At 52.9% G+C, this 18,870-nt stretch overlaps 1 protein-coding gene across 1 annotated transcript; it reads left to right on the top strand.

Annotated features, from left to right (window-relative positions):
- The first annotated feature begins 856 nt into the window (after nt 1–856).
- CCDC61 (coiled-coil domain containing 61) lies at nt 857–17,963 on the top strand. Its single transcript, XM_048502257.1, has 13 exons — nt 857–1,230; nt 2,616–2,698; nt 3,599–3,759; nt 5,460–5,612; nt 5,907–6,123; nt 6,340–6,422; nt 7,804–8,033; nt 10,137–10,215; nt 10,332–10,450; nt 11,813–11,891; nt 12,609–12,675; nt 14,391–14,463; nt 16,827–17,963. Exons 1-13 carry the CDS (start codon nt 1,083–1,085, stop codon nt 16,922–16,924), a joined length of 1,590 nt encoding a protein of 529 aa, XP_048358214.1. The 5' UTR covers nt 857–1,082; the 3' UTR covers nt 16,925–17,963.
- The last annotated feature ends 907 nt before the right edge of the window (nt 17,964–18,870 follow it).

Here is an 18,870-nt window from a genome sequence, read left to right as displayed (position 1 = left end):
CACAGTGTGAGAACCATTGCCTTCTCTCTTGCCTTCTTTCTCAGTATAATCCCTCCATGCCTCAGATTGGTAGCCCCCAATGTAGCCCATTTACTCCCCAAAGTAACAACATCAAGGAAGATTCCTTCTGACCCCTTACTGCAGTCTTTCCTACCCCCCCTTGTTTTGGACTGTACCTGCCGATATTTCACAAACAGAAATGGGGAGACTTCTATTAACTCCCCAGCCCCGTTTCTCATTCCAGTGGGCGTGCCCAAGAGCAGTGCCTGCCACCTCAGTTAAAACTTTGTCCACCCCCCTTCCCCCCCCCACGCTTTTCAGCCAGTCTTCTAAAAGCCATAAAATCATTTGTTCTTGGTTCTTTTAACAAAACGTAGGCAAGAAACACACCTCTGGTCTTGCCTCTGTTTTGCTAATTTGCTGAGTTTGCAGAACCACAGCTAACAGAGCTCTGCAGTTGAGACCACAACATGCCACAAGCAGCAGGCAATTGGATCGCACATAGATGTGTATGGAATGAATAGCTTTAGCAAGCAAGCCAACGCACACACAAATGTAGTGGAAGAACGCCCCCGCAGGGTTTCTTCCTGTCCTGTCACAGCAGAACGTTCCTCCGTGCTGTCTGTTAGTTGCGCTCTGAACAGAGAACATAAGAACAAGCCAGCTGGATCAGACCAGAGTCCATCTAGTCCAGCACTCTGCTACTCGCAGTGGCCCACCAGGTGCCTTTGGGAGCTCACATGCAGGATGTGAAAGCAATGGCCTTCTGCGGCTGCTGCTCCCGAGCACCTGGTCTGCTAAGGCATTTGCAATCTCAGATCAAAGAGGATCAAGATTGGGAGCCATAAATCGACTTCTCCTCCATAAATCTGTCCAAGCCCCTTTTAAAGCTATCCAGGTTAGTGGCCATCACCCGTTGTCCAAAACTGGATGAATTCCTGCATCGTTACTGTTTCTTGCTATTCTGCTTAGCTTCCCTGTTTTCTAGTTGCCCGAGCGGAAAACTGCAAGTGGAAAAACGGGGCAGGAAGGCTGCGAACCTCTTCTCTTGCGAGGTAGGCCAAGAACTTGTCGGATCGGCCATGGCCAAGCTGCACGGGCTGCAAGCCGACTATGTTTTCCGGGGCGTGGAGCACGTGGTGCGGATGACGGTGGAAGGGAACCTTCTGGAGGTCGAAGTGGAAGACCGCCTGACCACGGACCAGTGGCGCGGGGAATTCGATGCTGCTTGTGAGTCGCGCTGGGATTGTGACGGCTGGCTGGGAGGAGAGGGCACAGCGTCCCCACCGCATCATTTGTAGCGGCAACAGGACGTTGTGAAGTGTGCGGTTCCCATAGTGTAGCACTCTGCTCATATCTTTTGGTAGGTGAGAAGGAGCCATGCATGGAAAAGGCATTCACCTGGATGCTGGCTCAAGCTGTTGGGGGCCAGGTTTATGTTCAGCAAAGACTCTTCTCTCTCTGTTTTCCCTGCTCTTTTGGAGCAGCAGTGGCGTAGTGGCTAAGAGCAGTGGCTAACAGCAGGTGCACTCTGATCTGGAGGAACCGGGTTTGATTCCCCGCTCTGCTGCTTGAGTTGTGGAGGCTTCTCTGGGGAATTCAGATTAGCCTGTACACTCCCACACACGCCAGCTGGGTGACCTTGGGCTAGTCACAGCTTCTCGGAGCTCTCTCAGCCCCACCTGCCTCACAGGGTGTTTGTTGTGAGGGGGGAAGGGCAAGGAGATTGTCAGCCCCTTTGAGTCTCCTACAGGAGAGAAAGGGGGGATATAAATCCAAACTCTTCTTCTTCTTTTTTATCATTTTCTCATCTGACCCTTTTAGGATTTTACCATCTATTTTGCAGCCCCTATTTTAAAATGGTTTCTTGTATCTGCCTTGTTTCTTTTTCCTGAGCTCGGTTATGCTTTGACATTTTTTTTGAGAGCCAGCGTGGTCTAGACTCTAGTGGGTAAGAGCAGGTGGATTCTAATCTGGAGAACCGGGTTCGATTCCCCGCTCCTCCGCCTCTGAGTGGCAAAGGCTTATCTGGTGAACCAGATGTGTTTCCACACTCCTACATTTCTTCTGGGTGACCTTGGGCCAGTCACAGTTCTCTCCGAACTCTCTCAGCCCCACCTACCTCACAAGGTGTCTGTTGCGGGGAGAGGAAGGGAGAGGAGTTTGTACGCCACCTTGAGTCTCCTTACAGGAGAGAAAGGTGGGATATAAATCCAGACTCTTTTTGTCGTCTTCCCTAATGTAATTTTCCTCCTTTATGCGATCATTTTTGTTTCGGCAGGTCTGATTTTCTGTTTTTTTGTAACTATGCGGTTGCCAAGTGGTGGCTTTTAAGTATCGATTGATTTTTTTTCATGATTTGTATTTTTCAATATTAACAGGGGGCTGTTTCAAGCAGCATTTTTTTCTGGAAAGACGGAGGAAGAAAATCACCGATTAAACAAACGGTCCAGTCTTCTCCGTTTTGGCTTTTGGGGCTGAGATGGACACCTTTTTGTAGGCTGATCTCCTCGTAAAGACAGGGGGAAGCCGCAACAGAAGTGGCATTCGCTCAGACACTCCTCGCTCTTGATTCCGCATGTGGTCAGCTCTTAGTTGTTTTTTTTCTGTTCTAGTCATTGAAGACTTGACACACAAGACTGGGAATTTCAAGCAGTTTGGGATCTTCTGCAGTATGCTGGAGTCAGCCCTGACACAGGTGAGGTTTAATGTGACTCAGAGAAAGAGGCAGGGGAAGAGACCAGGAGCACGGGCAAACTCTGTACATGTAAAGGTGCCTTTTGCTGTCGTTATTTTCTGCCATCTGTTCCTTGACAAGAGTGGAGGAGACCTCTGTATGCATCTATAAGAACATAAGAACAAGCCAGCTGGATCAGACCACAGTCCATCTAGTCCAGCTCTCTTCTACTCGCAGTGGCCCACCAGGTGCCTTTGGGAGCTCACAGGCAGGATGTGAAAGCAATGGCCTTCTGCGGCTGTTGCTCCCGAGCACCTGGACTGTTAAGGCATTTGCAATCTCAGATCAAGGAGGATCAAGATTGGTAGCCATAGATCGACTTCTCCTCCATAAATCTGCCCAAGCCCCTTTTAAAACTATCCAGGTTAGTGGCCATCACCACCTCCTGTGGCAGCATATTCCAAACACCAATCACACGTTGCGTGAAGAAGTGTTTCCTTTTATTAGTCCTAATTCTTCCCCCCAGCATTTTCAATGGATGCCCCCTGGTTCTAGTATTGTGAGAAAGAGAGAAAAATGTCTCTCTGTCAACATTTTCTACCCCATGCATCATTTTATAGACTTCAGTCATATCCCCCCTCAGCCGTCTCCTCTCCAAACTAAAGAGTCCCAAACACTGCAGCCTCTCCTCATAAGGAAGGTGCTCCAGTCCCTCAATCATCCTCGTTGCCCTTCTCTGCACTTTTTCTATCTCTTCGATATCCTTTTTGAGTTGTGGCGACCAGAACTGAACACAGTACTCCAAGTGCGGTCGCACCACTGCTTTATATAAGGGCATGACAATCTTTGCAGTTTTATTATCAACTCCTTTCCTAATTATCCCCAGCATAGAGTTTGCCTTTGGGTGTCTTTTCCCCACAGAGCAGCGAGTCTGTCACCCTGGACCTCCTCACCTATTCCGATCTGGAGTCCCTGCGGAGCAGGAAGATTGGGGTGGGCCCGAGGCTCACATCTGCCGCCAAAAGTTCCCCGCTGAACTCCAAACGCTACCTGATATTGATCTACTCGGTGGAATTTGACAGGTGTGAATCCGGAAGGAGAGGGTGGGCAAAGCCTGATGCAAGATTGGACATGGGGGGTGGGGTGGCGGTGGGGGGAGTAGGTGCACGAAAGTAGTGGAAGAAAAATGGAATCCCTCTGCAGGGTTGTTGCGTGAACAGCGCTTGGCCCATACTGTGCGGGGAGGCTCTAGTGCAGTGATGGCGAACTTTTTCGAGACCGAGTGCCCAAATTGCAACCCAAAACCCCGTTATTTATTGCAAAGTGCCAACACAGCCATTTAACCTGAATACCGAGGTTTTAGTTTAGAAAAAACGATTGGCTCTGAGGCATGTGTTACTTGGGAGTAAGCTTGGTGGTAGTCAGTGGCTTTGCTTTGAAGCAACCGTGCAACTCTTCCAACTTACGACCCTCAGAGGGTTTACTCAGAAGCAAGCCCCATTGCCAGCAACCGAGCTTACTCCCAGGTAAAGGATCGCACGTTACTTCTTTGCATGAAAATCAGTGGGGTTTAACTGCGCTTGACAGGGTTACCTACACTGCTTCCCCAAAACTAGGTCTTAGGTTTAATGCTAATAATCAAGTCCAGCAATCGAGGCCAGCCTAGATGTGTGGGGGGGCACTCTGTTTGCACGTGCCCACAGAGAGGGCTCTGAGTGCCACCTCTGGCACCTGTGCCATAGGTTCGCCACCACTGCTCTAGTCAGTATGACCGGAGGAGGGGAATCTTGCTCCCCAGGAAAAGGTAGTGGTCGGTTGGCACAAACCCATCAATTGATCACCTTTTCCCCTTAGTAGCAGGACCACAGGGAGAAAACCACGTGTATTTAAGTAAATTAAATTATCAACCCGAAACATATTGAAATGTTTAACGTGTAGCATTTAATGGTGGTAGATTTCATCAGAATCACAAACCGCAGTTCACCGGATGGGAAAATCAGCTTTCTGTCTGATGCCATAAGCCACCGCTCTGACGGTCAAAGGGGAAAAGTCAGATAGTGTTTTGCCACTAGTGTTAGACCAGAAGTTTCCAAACTTTGTGAACCTGCAGGCATGTTTGGAATTCTGACACGGGAACAGTAATAAAATGACCGCCACAAGAGGCAGAGGCAACCGCCAAGTGATTGCCACAGCTTAGCTTTGGTAACATAAGGTATTGTGGATTTTTGTGGTGCGTGGCAGCTGCTGCCACAGGAACATTTTTTTAAAAAAATCTGCACAGCCAATCAAAAGCCTTGTTGAGCAAAATCCCCACCGGGCCATGACTACTTCCTAAAAGTGCTTGATGGGCACCAAGAAAGAGAAGAGAAGAAGAGAAGAGTTTGGATTTATACCCCCCCCTTTCTCTCCTGCTCAAAGGGGCTCACAAGCTCCTTGCCCTTCCCCCCTCACAACAAACACCCTGCGAGGTGGGTGGGGCTGAGAGAGCTCCGAGAAGCTGTGACTAGCCCAAGGTCACCCAGCTGGCGTGCGTGGGAGTGCACAGGCTAATCTGAATTCCCCAGAGAAGCCTCCACACCTCAGGCGGCAGAGCTGGGAATCAAACCCGGTTCCTCCAGATTAGATACACAAGCTCTTAACTTCCTACGCCACTGCTGCTCCTTGGGGCCCCCTGCTTTAGACCAATATGTCGGGGGCTCCCCAGCCAGGCGAGTTTCCAGGTTTGTCCCCCCCCCCTTGGGTTTTCAAAGTGGGCTGTGACTCGTGGCTGTGTTTCGTGCAGGATCCACTACCCTCTGCCACTGCCCTACGTGGGGAAACCAGACCCCGTTGTTCTGCAGAAGGTGATCCGGGAGCTGAAGGAGGAGTTAGCCATTCTGAAGGCAAAGCCGGGCAAGGATTTCCGAGACGCCGAGATCCGCCACCTCCGGGACGAGTGAGTGAGCGGGGCGGGGGTGGGGGAGACATTCCTTAACTTGATCGACCGCGAGTTCACATCCAGCATCCCAGAGAGGGACCCTCAGCTCTGTGCTGGAGATCTACCTGCCAGGTGAGGCCTCCTTCAAGCATTTGAGGAATGGAATGGCCAGGCAGAGAGAGACCTGCATCTGTCTGCCTGTGTGTCAGGAGGCCTGTGTTTGGGGATTTTGCTTATGCAGCTGTTTCAATGCTTGGAGGGAGGTGGAATGGGTTAATTGCATTTCTAACTTATGGTGGTCTCTCTGGCTAGGATGCAGCACGTCTTGGAGGAGAAGCAGGTGGCCGAGGCGGCCTTGGCGGCCCTGCAGGAGGAGCTGAAGCTGGCCAACAAGAGCAGCGCCTTCAAGGAGCTGAAGATCCTCAAGAAGGTGGTCCAGAGCCTGGAAGAGGAGCTGACCAAGGAACGGGCCAAGCACCAGCGGGCAACCGGCAAACGCCTGCAGGAGAACCGGCAGCTGGCCGACGAGGTGGGCTGAGGGCTAGCTGGGCGGGATCGGCTGAGGTGGGGAGATTGTGCTCCAGAAACCAACATTTCAGCCAGGAAAAGCCAACCTCTGCAGCCTAAATACATTTTGCAGACGTCCAGGAATGTGGTGGGCCTCTTTTTCACTGGTGGAATCCAGCTGCCCTTGGGAAACTTGCCGTGAATCAACCAGATCTCTCTCGCTCTCTCTCCACTCCAGCTGGCCGAGCTGAAAGCCACAGAGAGGGGCCTTCGGATCCGCGTGAGGAACCTGACCAACGAGCTGGCCTTATACAAGAAGGGGTGAGTGGAGGCCATGGGTCAGTCGCATGATTTTTTAAAATATTTAAAGCTTTTATTACAACTTGAAATTTTACATAGAAAAGTATGGTTACGTAATTCTGCATCTCGTCATACATCTACAAAAACCTTTGCACAATCATGCAGCATTTTATCAGTTACTGCCGTTAAGCATAAGCATTTTATTGTCATTGTGCACGCACAACGAAATTTACAGCAGCATTCCTCGATGCACACAATTTCAGACTCATACCCCATCCTCCCTTTCCCCTTCCTCCACCCATCCCTACACAGCCCCAAACACATCAACACGAAGCCACGGAGTTTAGCATAGCCACAGCTCTAGAGTAGAAGCTGTCTCTAAGCCTCTTTGTCCTAGATTTGATAGTCCTGTATCGTCTACCAGATGGTAACAGTTCAAAAAGAGAGTGTGCTGGATAGAGACGGGTCCCTCAGAATATTTTGGGCTTTTTTTAGGCTTCGGGAATTATAGAGTTCTCTCCAAGGAGGGGAGAGGGCAGCCGATAATCCTTTGTGCAGTAGTGATCACCCTTTAGAGCGCCTTCCTATCTGCCACTGTGCAACTGGAGAACCATACACAGATGCAGTAGGTTAAGACACTCTCTATAGCACAGCAGTAAAAGGACACCAGGAGTTTTCCATCCAGTTGTTGCTTCCTTAAAAGTCTCAGATAGTACAGTCTTTGCTGGGCCTTCTTAACCACCGCGGCAGTCTGTATGCCCCAGGTTAAGTCCTCTTTAATCATAACGCCCAGAAATTTAAAACTAGCCACCCGCTCTACTTGATCTCCATTTATAGTCAAGGGCTGAATTCCTGAGCTATTCCTTCTATAGTCCACTATAAGCTCCTTTGTCTTGTTAGTATTAAGAACCTATAAGCTCCTTTGTCCTATAAGCTCCTATTTTCCCTGCACCATGAGAGCAGTGGGAGTGAATATATAATATATAACATAACATAATTAAAAAGTAAGAACTTCCTCTGTATCCACCGAGAGTCCAAAAAAAGCAAAAAAGAAGAGAACAGTTCCACAGTTTCATAGATCTATTCTCTCTAACGATAATAAACTAATGTACATTTTTAAGCCATTTTACAGATCAAAGTGCCTCTACTACTATACTCTCTAAAAATGAAACTTATTTACATAGAAATATTTATATTAAAATAAAGCATAGGAAGACATCTGGCGACTCGTCCTTTGCATTGACTGAAGACTTCCATGCATAGTTCTACTTGCTTAGACAAAGACAAAAAAAAGCATGATTTGTTGTTGGAAGAGGCCTCTCCTGGGCTCTGCCATGGGCTGAGCACACCCAGGCAGTTCTCCCTCGAGCTCTGCATTTTTCTTTCCCTCTTCCCTCCCCAGGCGCTTCACTCCCATCGCGCCGTCTCCCACAAACCACTTTGCTCCCGCCAATCTGAGCCGAGCCAGCACCGCGGCCAAGAGGAGAGAGGATCGCCGTTCCACCTCAGGGGAACGGTCGAACTCACGGGAACGCGGTGGGGCCTGGGCGCCCAGCCGGCAGCGGTCCACCTCCAGGGAGGGGCGCAGTGGGAGCCAGGGCCGGCTGACGCAGCAGTCCCCCTCCCCGACAGGTGAGAAGGGAGGGTGACACTTTATCGGCCAGAGCGCCAGATCGGTCTGGCTGGTCCAAAGACGGTGGGGACAGCCCTGCCTTGTCGTGGTCAGCCAGGGCGCCTTTTAAGCGAGCCACAAATTCCAATTCGTGCCAATAAGCCACATTTTACATTGAAGCGACTGTTTATAGACTAGGACTGTGGTGGCGAACCTTTGGCACTCCAGATGTTATGGACTACAATTCCCATCAGCCCCTGCCAGCATGGCCAATTGGCACTCCAGATGTTCATGGACTACAATTCCCATCAGCCCCTGCCAGCATGGCCAATTGGCACTCCAGATGTTCATGGACTACAATTCCCATCAGCCACTACCAGCATGGCCAATTGGCCATGCTGGCAGGGGCTGATGGGAATTGTAGTCCATGAACATCTGGAGTGCCAAAGGTTCGCCACCACTGGACTAGGATGTTGTGGGGTTTTCGGGTTGTATGGCCATGTTCCAGTAGCTGGCGAAACGTCAGGAGAAAATACTACTGGAACATGGCCACACAACCTGAAAAACCCACAACATCCTCGTGATTCCGGCTATACTTATAGACCAGTGATGGCGAACCTTTTTGAGACCGAGTGCCCAAATTGCAACCCAACCCCCACTTATTTATCGCAAAGTGCCAACCCGGCAATTTAACCTGATTGCTGAGGTTTTAGTTTAGAAAAAACCGGTTGGCTCCCTCTCCCTCTGCCCCACCCATTCGAGTAGGGGCCAGCCTGCTCTAGCCTCCAGCAAGTCCCATGTGCAATGCTCTGCGCCTCTCTAACATCTCTGCCTCCTCTGCGCCCCCCAGGCAGCAGCCACCTGGAGCACAGGTACCAGGCCTGCTAGCCAAGTCCTTCCTGCTCATCGCGGTGTGCGCACATTGTGCTCAGTGGCCCAGGCCAGCCTAGACGTGTGTGTGTTGGGGGGGGGGGGATTTTCCATCCCCCACATGAGGAACTCTGTGTGCGTGTGCCCACAGAGAGAGCTCCGAGTGCCACCCCTGGAACCTGTGCCATAGGTTCGCCATCACTGTTATAGACTATTCTTCTCTTGTATAATTTGCTTCTCATTGATGAGGGGAACAAGAGAGCGCTACGCGTAGAAAAATCCTCCCTGTCTCTTCTGAGGTTTGGCCACACGTTAACTCTGGGCACCTTTGGAATTCTGCTACAGTATGGTGGGCACGGCCGCAAAATGGCTGCCTCGGGTGGCGTTGCCTGCCACAAAATGGCTGCTGTGGTTTATAATCAGTCACACAGCGAAGATCTCTGTGCTGCGACGGCAGCTGCTGCCAAGGCAGTATTTTTTAAAATTGGCAGAGCTAATCAGATTTCCCGTGGCTGATCGGATATTTCCTGGGCAGAAGTCCCACCTGGCCCCGCTCGCTTTCTCAATACACTTGGTGGGCACCCGAAGAAAGTATCCACGGGCAACGTATCGAGGAGCCCTGCGTTACTCTGCATTTTTGAGGAAACTGGTGTAGAACAATGTATTGTCGAAGGCTTTCACGGCCGGAGTCACTGGGGTGCTGTGTGGTTTCCGGGCTGTCTGGCCGTGTTCTAGCAGCATCCTCTCCTGACGTTTCGCCTGCATCCGTGGCTGGCACCTTCAGAGGATCTGATCTTCATTGTTACTCCCAGCTGATCTTCATTGTTACTCCCAGGCTACAGACTTCTTTGTGACTCACATACCAGGCTACTCTATTCAGAGGGCCTCACCTTTTGACCTCACAGTATATATACTCCACTTGCTTTCCATTCCTACTATCAGATCCTCTGAAGATGCCAGCCACAGATGCAGGCGAAACGTCAGGAGAGAATGCTGCTAGAACACGGCCAGACAGCCCGGAAACCACACAGCACCCCACTACTTGAGAACATTCCATAACAGCGCACCTTTCTGGCCATGTTATGAAAGGAAAGATGACCAATGGAGTGCTGGTGTGGTTTCCGGGCTGTATGGCCGTGTTGTAGCAGCATTCTCTCCTGACGTTTCGCCTGCATCCGTGGCTGGCATCTTCAGAGGATCTGGTGTAAAACATTTCCGAAGGTTGGCCTCTGTCCTTCTCTCCTCTCCCCTAGGCTCCAGAGGGCCACGCTTTGACCCCACGGCCTTTGTGAAAGCCAAAGAACACAAGCGGAAGGAAGCCGAGCAAAACAAGTGAGTGGCGTTTACGTGGAGGCGCCTTTCCGGCTTCCCCGTCCCCCTTAAAGGCTGGAGCCGACCCGTCTGGGACACGAACCTTCTTCTTGCCAACTGCCCTCTTGCCTCTGCAGCCGGCGATGCCTCCGCCGAGGGATGGGAGATGCTCCACCTAGCGGTTGGCGCCACACTCAGACCAGAGGGCCGTCAGCTTTTGACACCACTCGGAAATCCCGGGGCAGGAGTTCTTCAGGTAGGGCGTTGCTGAGATCACAGGGGGCATGTTCTGCAACTGAGCAAAACTGCTCTGGTCGGATTCTGGGACGATGTCCCGTCTGCACCTTGCAGTCTTTGGCACGTGAGGGGCATAGCATGTTTCCCTCTCGACACGCTGTGATTGTTTTCCACTTCATATGCTAATCACCATGCGGGTTTTATCCTCCTTTTGAGTCCTCCCAGCAAACACAACGTTTTCCCTTTTCCCGCCAAGTCCCCCTGCCTCTGGACTGGCGTTATTTCAAGGCAGGAACCGTAAATCTGTTTTATTCTTATGCACAGCTAAATATGTTTTCGATGCTTTTTACAAAACATGCCCGTTATGTGAAAGATGTGGAATTTCAAGCAAGGAACGGTGTGTCTCTTTGCCTGCTGCCGTCAGTTTGGGAACTTTTAACTGTCTTGATGACCCCTCCCGCTCCCTTTTTTCACCAACAGAGGAACGTCCCCCAAACAGGTCGCATTCACAGGGGGAGTGGCGAAGGAGCAGATCCTTCTGAGCCCCCTCTCTTTATGGCAGCCCCATTCTTGCCTCCCAGCTTCGTGTTCTGGAGTCTCGTTCCCAGTGGAAGAAATCTTTGACAGCCCCTTCCTAGCTTAAGAACATAAGAACTAGCCTGCTGGATCAGACCAGAGTCCATCGAGTCCAGCACTCTGCTGCTCGCAGTGGCCCACCAGGTGCCTTTGGGAGCTCACAGGCAGGATGTGAAAGCAAGGGTCTTCTGCGGCTGTTGCTCCCGAGCACCTGGACTGTTAAGGCATCTGCAATCTCAGATCAAAGAGGATCAAGATTGGTAGCCATAAATCGACTTCTCCTCCATAAATCTGTCCAAGCCCCTTTTTAAAGCTATCCAGGTTAGTGGCCATCACCACCACCTGTGGCAGCATATTCCAAACACCAATCACGCCTTGTGTGAAGAAGTGTTTCCTTTTATTAGTCCTAATTCTTCCCCCCACCATTTTCAATGGATGCCCCCTGGTTCTAGTATTGTGAGAAAGAGAGAAAAATTTCTCTCTGTCAACATTTTCTACCCCATGCATAATTTTATAGACTTCAATCCTATCCCCCCTCAGCCGTCTCCTCTCCAAACTAAAGAGTCCCAAACGCTGCAGCCTCTCCTCATAAGGAAGGTGCTCCAGTCCCTCAATCATCCTCGTTGCCCTTCTCTGCACTTTTTCTATCTCCTCAATATCCTTTTTGAGATGTGGCGACCAGAGCTTAAGTGCATGAAGAATGAGGTGCCTTTCTAATTTTGCCTATTCCTCCTGCTGTGACCCTTTCAAGGGGGTATTTCACGCCTGTCCTGCGGCCTCATTTTCTGCCTGCTCTCTCCTGCAGTGGAAAGCTTCCGTAGCCAGCGATCTTCCGCAAGTTCAGGGAGCGAAATGGACGATTACTCCGAACCTGCTGCTCCCAGGTAAGAAAAAGCCAGGTGTGCACTCCTGCAGGTTTTGTGTAGAGTCCCTTTGCAGGAACCTAAAATCCTACTTTAATTTGGCTGGGATATAACGGTGACAGCCACGGGGTCAAAAATCTCCAATCTTATTTATTTATTTTATTTATACTTTGGGCTTTTATGCCGCCTTATCCCCAAAGGGCTCCGGGCTGTGCACAGCATATGATAAAAATACAGTCATGAAACAATCATAAATTAGTTAAAACCTATAAAAGCAGCGGGAGACTAACTATAATACTAATAATTATAAGTATGAGTGGCACCTGGCAACCTATTATTAAATCCTTTCCCAAAGGGAGGAACGGCGGGTCCCATCAGATAATACAAGGCCCAGATGTAAGAGCCAAGAAAGGGGGGGGGGGGGCACCATCAGCAGCCGGTCCCTCCAAAGGCTCGGCGGAACAGCTCCGTCTTACAGGCCCTGCGGAATTCGCCGAGATCCCGCAGGGCCCGGACAGCTGGTGGAAGAGCGTTCCACCAGGCCGGGGCCAGAGCCGTAGAGGCCCTGGCCCGTGTGGAGGCCAGCCGCATCATCTTGAGCTCCAGAGAAGCTGCTTGACTCTTGGTTGGGGTGTGGCATCTCGGTCGTCCCCCCCCCCTCCAAGCTGAATGGGAAGAGTCTGAGAACTGTTCCCACTTCAGTACACGTGACCTGTTCCGTTTGTCCTCGCACCTCAGGGGTCGGAAGCGAGTGGGGAGGATCCGGAAGCCCCTCAGCAGCTCTTCGTGGAATGGATCGTCTGGGGTAAGTAGTTAACCAGGGCGGGTCTTCCTGAGTGCCAGTTGGTGATTGGCCCCAGGCTTGCTGTCCGGTGGGACTGCAGGGCTCTGCCTTTGAAGAGAGGCACATCTGGATGTATTTCCTGCCCTTTAAAAAAAAGGCCTGATATTAAACGTGGCAGCCAGGGGCGTAACGAGGCAAACTGTAGCCCTGGGCAAAACCTGAGTTGGATGCCCCCCCCATCGGCGGCCACTTCACCACGACCAAAAAATTTTTTTGCACCACAACATTGGTGTCTGCAGGGGGTGCATTTTTAGACATATCAGCCTGAAACCCCCATTGACAGCAATACAGAAAACTCAATGCAGAACAAAGATTCTTGGGCAAATTTCTGGGATGTTTCTGTAGGGGGCGCAGTTTTGGATGTATCGGCACCAAAAACTTCAGGGTATCATCTGGAAACTGTCCTGATGGGACCCCCCTCCCCCCAAGTTTGGTGCAGTTTGGTTTAGGGGGTCCAAAGTTATGGACCCTCAAAGGGGGTGCCCCATCCCCCATTTGCTAACGAGATGGGGGCTACCCTTTTGAGGGTCCATAACTTTGGACCCCCTGAACCAAACTGCACCAAACTTGGGGGGTGCCATCATGACAGTCTCCAGATAATACCTGGAAATGTTGGTGCTGATACATCCAAAATTGCACCCCCTGCAGGAACATCCCAGAAATTTGCCTTCATTGAGTTTTCTGCGTTGCTGTCAATGGGGGTTGCAGGCTGGGGAGGGCACATTTCTGAAGGCACAGTCTCAAAACTTTCAGGGTCTCATCAGGAGACTTCCCTAATGATACCCCCCAGGTTTGGTGCAGCTTGGTTCAGGGGGGCCAAAGTTATAGACCCTCAAAACTGTAGCCCCCATCTCCTATTAGCTCCCATTGGAAACAACGGGGGATGGGGCGACCCCCTTTGGGAGTCCATAACTTTGGACTCCCTGTACCAAACCTCACCAAACTTGGGGGGTAGCTTAAGGGTAGTCTCCTGATGATACGCTGAATTTTCTGTGCCGCTAGCCTACAAACTGCACTCCCTGCAGGCCAAAAATGGAAAACAACTAAAAATACCCAAAAACGAACCCTGTATTTTGATGCCCCCCACAAGGTGGTGCCCTGGGCAGCTGCCCACCTTGCCCAATGGGCATTACACCCCTGGTGGCAGCAGTAAGGGAAAAGAACTCCAGCCTTGGTCGGTGTCCCTACGCAGCATCCATTTAAACTTGGGCCTCACCAGCGACCTGGGTCAAAGAAAGGCCCTGCTTTTCGGCTAGGCTTGTATGGCGACTCACAAGGTCCCTGGTAGTGCTAGTTTTGGATGTGGTGACTATTTGCCTTCTAGTGTTCATCTGAGGTCACTTACTCCTTTGCTTTTGGTCGGTGGTTTCTTGGTTGTTTTGCTTCTGGGCTAAAAACGGTTTCGTTGGCTGGGTGTGGGTTTTTAACCTCCCTTTGAAACATGTTTAATTGTTTAAAGCAGTCGTATCATTGAAGGCTTTCACGCTGGAATCAGCTGGCCGTTGTGGGTTTTCCAGGCCGTGTGGCCGTGGTCTGGTAGTTTTTGCTCCTGACATTTGACCCACCTGGGCAAAACGTCCCACAGCCTGGGAAACCCCAACAGCCCGATGAAAGCAGTGGATACATTCTGCCAGTAAATACAAACAAAGGATGGACGGTTCTCGGCATTTGTGTAGGTTCCTCGTGTGGACAGTGGTCGCAGGAAGCCGTTGGTGAGCACCCCCGCTGGAGGCAAGCAAGTGGACAAAGGTAACCCTTCAGGCCTCCTGCTTGAAGTGAGGAGTCAGTGGTCTGCAGGGTTCGTGGGGTGGGAAAGCCCCAGTAAAGTGAGAGTAGAAGAGTAGGGTCTGGCAGTCCTGGGTTCGAATTCCTGCCCTGCCATGAAACTCATAGGGTGAGCTCAGGCCAGTCTCTCTCTCTCTCTCTCTGCCCCCCCCCCCCACTTCCTTATGGGGCTGTTGTGAGGCTAAAATAAGAAAGCACGTTCTTCTGTCTTTACTGGGCCCTGCTGATCTTTTCTTGATCTAGAACAGGGGTGGGCAATTATTTTTTCCATGGGGCCACATAAGAAACAGAAAATATTGTGGAGGGCCGGGCCAAAAGGCTGGACTCAATTCTGCATAATAGGGGCTGATAAGTGACAGACAGGTGCACAGATCAACGTGGAATCAGTGGCAACAGTTCTGCATACAACACTATTGGGCACAAAGAATCACAGGCTTAACCTACCTGCATGGTTGTCCACTGTGACAATCAAGCAAGTGGGGAGACTTAAGTCCCTTGACCTACTTTTTTCATCGACTGGCGCTTTTGAAAGCCCCGCAGAAGCAGGCAGCCAAGGCAACCGGCTTCTGCAGGGCTTTCAAAGGAGGGGATCGCCCCAGAAGCCACTGCGCGAGGGGGGAAGGGGGAGGGTTAGCGTGAGCAGCGCGGTTCTAAACAGGTCCTCTTAGGCCAGGGCCAAGTCTGTCATAAGGGCCAGTCAGGGTCATCCGGCGGGCCGGATGTGGCCCCCGGGCCGTATAATGCCCAGGTCTGATCTAGAACAGTGTTTCCCAACCTTTTCGACGTTGCGGTACCCTTGACCTCACTCTTCATATCTCAGGGTACCCTTGAGGTTCATTTGATTTTTTTGGCATTTTTTTTAGGGTTTTTTCCTTTTTTGGCCTGTAGGTGGGGGGAATGGCAAGCAGGGGGAGAGGAGGGAAAGCAGCACTGACAGCCGCGTTGTTTGTTTGCCTAAATTTGACATGGATTTGGAGGGATTTATAGGGAGAACTCCCTTTAAATCTACTCCCCCAATCCACACCGAATTTAGGCAAATAAAACAATGCTGTTTTTTAATGTTGTTTAAAGGAAGTCTATGAGGTTTCCAAACGTCCCCCCCCCCCTTCAAAATCCATTTGATTCCGGTGGGGTAGGGCAGGCGGTAGCATTGTTTGTCCTTTAGTTCGGAACCCTGGTAGGAATCACTGATCTAGAAGAAGAAGAAAAGTTTGGATTTATACCCCCCTTTTGTTCCTGTAAGGACACTCAAAGGAACTTACAAACTCCATTCCCTTCCTCTCCCCTCAGCAGCAACCCTGTGAGGCCGGTGGGGCTGAGAGAGTTCTGAGAGAACTGTGACTGGCCCAGGGTCACCCGCAGGAACGTAGGAGTGTGGAAGCAAATCTGGTTCACCAGATAAGGCTTCCCCGCTCATGTGGAGGAGCGGGGAGTCAAACCCGGTTCTCCGGATTAGAGTCCACCTGCTCTTCACCACTACGCCATACTATCCCACCCCCAAGCAAAGAGGAGGTCCCAGCCCCAGATCCTGTGACTTTCCAAGCAGAGTGGGGCATGCTGGGTGAATTCCTTGGGGCAAAGCATTGTGGGAAGAATCCCCTGGTTGTTGATCCTTGGGGCTGCCTCCTTCCTGGGAGGGGGGTCCTTGGCCAGATACTTAAACAACTCCCACCTTTGGCACAGGGTGGGCCATGGGACACTCACACCCGGTTTCCTTGCCTGGCTGGCACAGGGCACGGTGCCAGGGCTCCCCAGCTGGGCATGCAGAGAACCCCCTGGAGGGCTGCCAGCAGTGGCATAGGAGGTTAAGAGCTCGTGTATCTAATCTGGAGGAACCGGGTTTGATTCCCCGCTCTGCCGTCTGAGCTGTGGAGGCTTATCTGGGGAATTCAGATTAGCCTGTGCACTCCCACGCATGCCAGCTGGGTGACCTTGGGCTAGTCACAGCTTCTCGGAGCTCTCTCAGCCCCACCCACCTCACAGGGTGTTTGTTGTGAGGGGGGAAGGGCAAGGAGATTGTCAGCCCCTTTGAGTCTCCTGCAGGAGAGAAAGGGGGGATATAAATCCAAACTCTTCTTCCAAGATGATAAATTTTTGGAGATTTTGGAGGCGGAGCTTGAGGAAGGTGGGGTTTGGGGAGCAAAGGATGCTCAGGGGGTTATCACGATGGAACCCACCCTCCAAAGCAGCTGTTTTCTCCGGGGGAACCGATCTGGGTCTCCTGGAGATCAGCTGTGATTCTGGGGGGCCTCCAGGCCCCAGCTGGAGGATGGCATCTCCAGCCTTCCGGTTTGCACGCGTCGTAACACAGCTGTCTCGCCTGACAGAGAACCTCTACGACGAGCCGTCGGCCGACCTCTCCGAGATCGACGCTCGGCTGCAGGCCTTGCAGGAGTACATGAACAAGCTGGAGACGAGAACGTAGTCCCCACCAAGAAGCGGAGGGGAGAGGCGGCAGGAAGACCCCCAAGCACGCCGACGGAGCTCAGCAGCACGCCTGTGGCCGCCCGGAGCAGGCCCCAAATAGCCAAGGGCTTCCTCCCTCCCCTTTAGCACGCTTGGTTGCGGGTCTGAAATACAAAGGTTATTTTGAGCGTGGGAATCATGGATTTGTTGCAGTCTGTAGCGCACACTCACACACCGCATCTCTTACCAAAGCAGAGTTTGTCTCCCTCCTGTGGTTTCGCTTGAGATTGACGGGTCCACAGGGCACCAGGTGCGAAAGAGAGCGCAGCCCTTCCGATTTGACCCGCATTAGACAACATTTTGCCTTAAGAGGAGAGCTCGGGAGTGTTTCTGAACCCCTTTCTTGGCCTACTTCTGCCTTCCCCTCTGTTCTGGCCCTGAAGACGCCAGCCGCAGCTTGAGAGCGAAGTGATGCTGTTACTCCAGGGCAGCCTTTGAGCTCAGATCTGCTGGAAGGAGGAGGCCTCTCGTTCTTAGTCATTCCCCCACCTCTTCCAGGCACCTCTCCGGCATGGACAGACGGAGCGCTGGTTTGCTTTTCACCCTGTAGGCCAGGAATCCTTGGCTGGCAGCAGTCTCCTTGGAGTTAGGCAAACCCGGTGCTCCCCTAAGGAGAGAACAGAGGTGCTGCAGGGAATTGCCGAAGCCATTCGTTTTTCGTTTGGTGTTTCTACTCTGCTGGGGTCGGCACCGAAGTGAGCGGAGCCATTTTAAGCCCTTCTTTCAAACCCTGGCTGCTTTCATTCTGGTTTCTCAGCGGGTGTTCAAGGGTGGCACGGCTTTCTCAGTGCACTCCCGGACCTTTTCCTGGTTTAACCGAGCCCAGCCAGCTTCAACCTCCGTGCCGAGTGGCGCTCGATCCGAAGGGTTTTGGCGGGGCCTCTGCTCTCGCTGGGTTGGCTCATCATTTCCTGAACATTCCAGAAAGCTCTTTCTCGGCGGTTGCTGGGCAGGGCCGTGTGTGGTGATCCTTGTAAATAAACTTTTCTTTTTCTTAACTTCACGTCTCTGTTCTAGTTACATTTCGGCACTGGAATTCTCTGGTTATATCTATGTATGTGGAGGAAGCACATAAGAACTAGCCTGCTGGATCAGACCAGAGTCCATCTAGTCCAGCACTCTGCTACTCGCAGTGGCCCACCAGGTGCCTTTGGGAACTCACGTGCAGGACGTGAAAGCAATGGCCTGCTGCTGCTCCTGAGCACCTGGTCTGCGAAGGCATCTGCAATCTGAGATCAAGGAGGATCAAGATTGGTAGCCATACATCGACTTCTCCTCCATCAATCTGTCCAAGCCCCTTTTAAAGCTATCCAGGTGAGTGGCCATCACCCCACCCCCCCCCCCCCCCCCCCCGCCCCCCCCCCCCCCCCCCCCACCCCCCCCCCCCCCCCCCCCCCCCCCCCCACCCCCCCCCCCCCCCCCCCCCCCCCCCCCCCCCCCCCACCCCCCCCCCCCCCCCTCCCCCCCCCACCCCCCCAAAACCCCAACCCCCCCCCTCACCCCCCACCCCCCCCCCCCCCCCCCCCCCCCCCCCCCCACCCCCCCCCCCCCCCCGCCCCCCCCCCCCCCGCCCCCCCCCCCCCCCCCCCCCCCCCCCCCCCGCCCCCCCCCCCCCCCCCCTCCCCCCCCCCCCCATCCCCCCCCCCCCCAACCCCCCCCCCCCCCCACCCCCCCCCCCCCCCACCCCCCCCCCCCCCCCCCCCCCCCCCCCCCCACCCCCCCCCCCCCCCACCCCCCCCCCCCCCCACCCCCCCCCCCCCCCACCCCCCCCCCCCCCCACCCCCCCCCCCCCCCACCCCCCCCCCCCCCCACCCCCCCCCCCCCCCACCCCCCCCCCCCCCCACCCCCCCCCCCCCCCACCCCCCCCCCCCCCCACCCCCCCCCCCCCCCACCCCCCCCCCCCCC

The sequence above is a fragment of the Sphaerodactylus townsendi genome, linkage group LG06, assembly GCF_021028975.2.
Source record: "Sphaerodactylus townsendi isolate TG3544 linkage group LG06, MPM_Stown_v2.3, whole genome shotgun sequence".
NCBI classification, from domain to species: Eukaryota; Metazoa; Chordata; class Lepidosauria; order Squamata; family Sphaerodactylidae; genus Sphaerodactylus; species Sphaerodactylus townsendi.
Note: the sequence above shows the minus strand (reverse complement) of the source record. Positions and strands in the feature narration are given on the sequence as shown.

Coding starts and splice junctions, on each gene's coding strand:
- CCDC61 (XM_048502257.1), top strand. CDS start 1,083: ATGGCCAAGCTGCACGGGCTGCAAGCCGACTATGTTTTCCGGGGCGTG. Junction 2,699..3,598: donor TGGAGTCAGCCCTGACACAG/GTGAGGTTTAAT, acceptor TTTTCCCCACAG/AGCAGCGAGTCTGTCACCCT. Junction 5,613..5,906: donor ATCCGCCACCTCCGGGACGA/GTGAGTGAGCGG, acceptor CTCTCTGGCTAG/GATGCAGCACGTCTTGGAGG.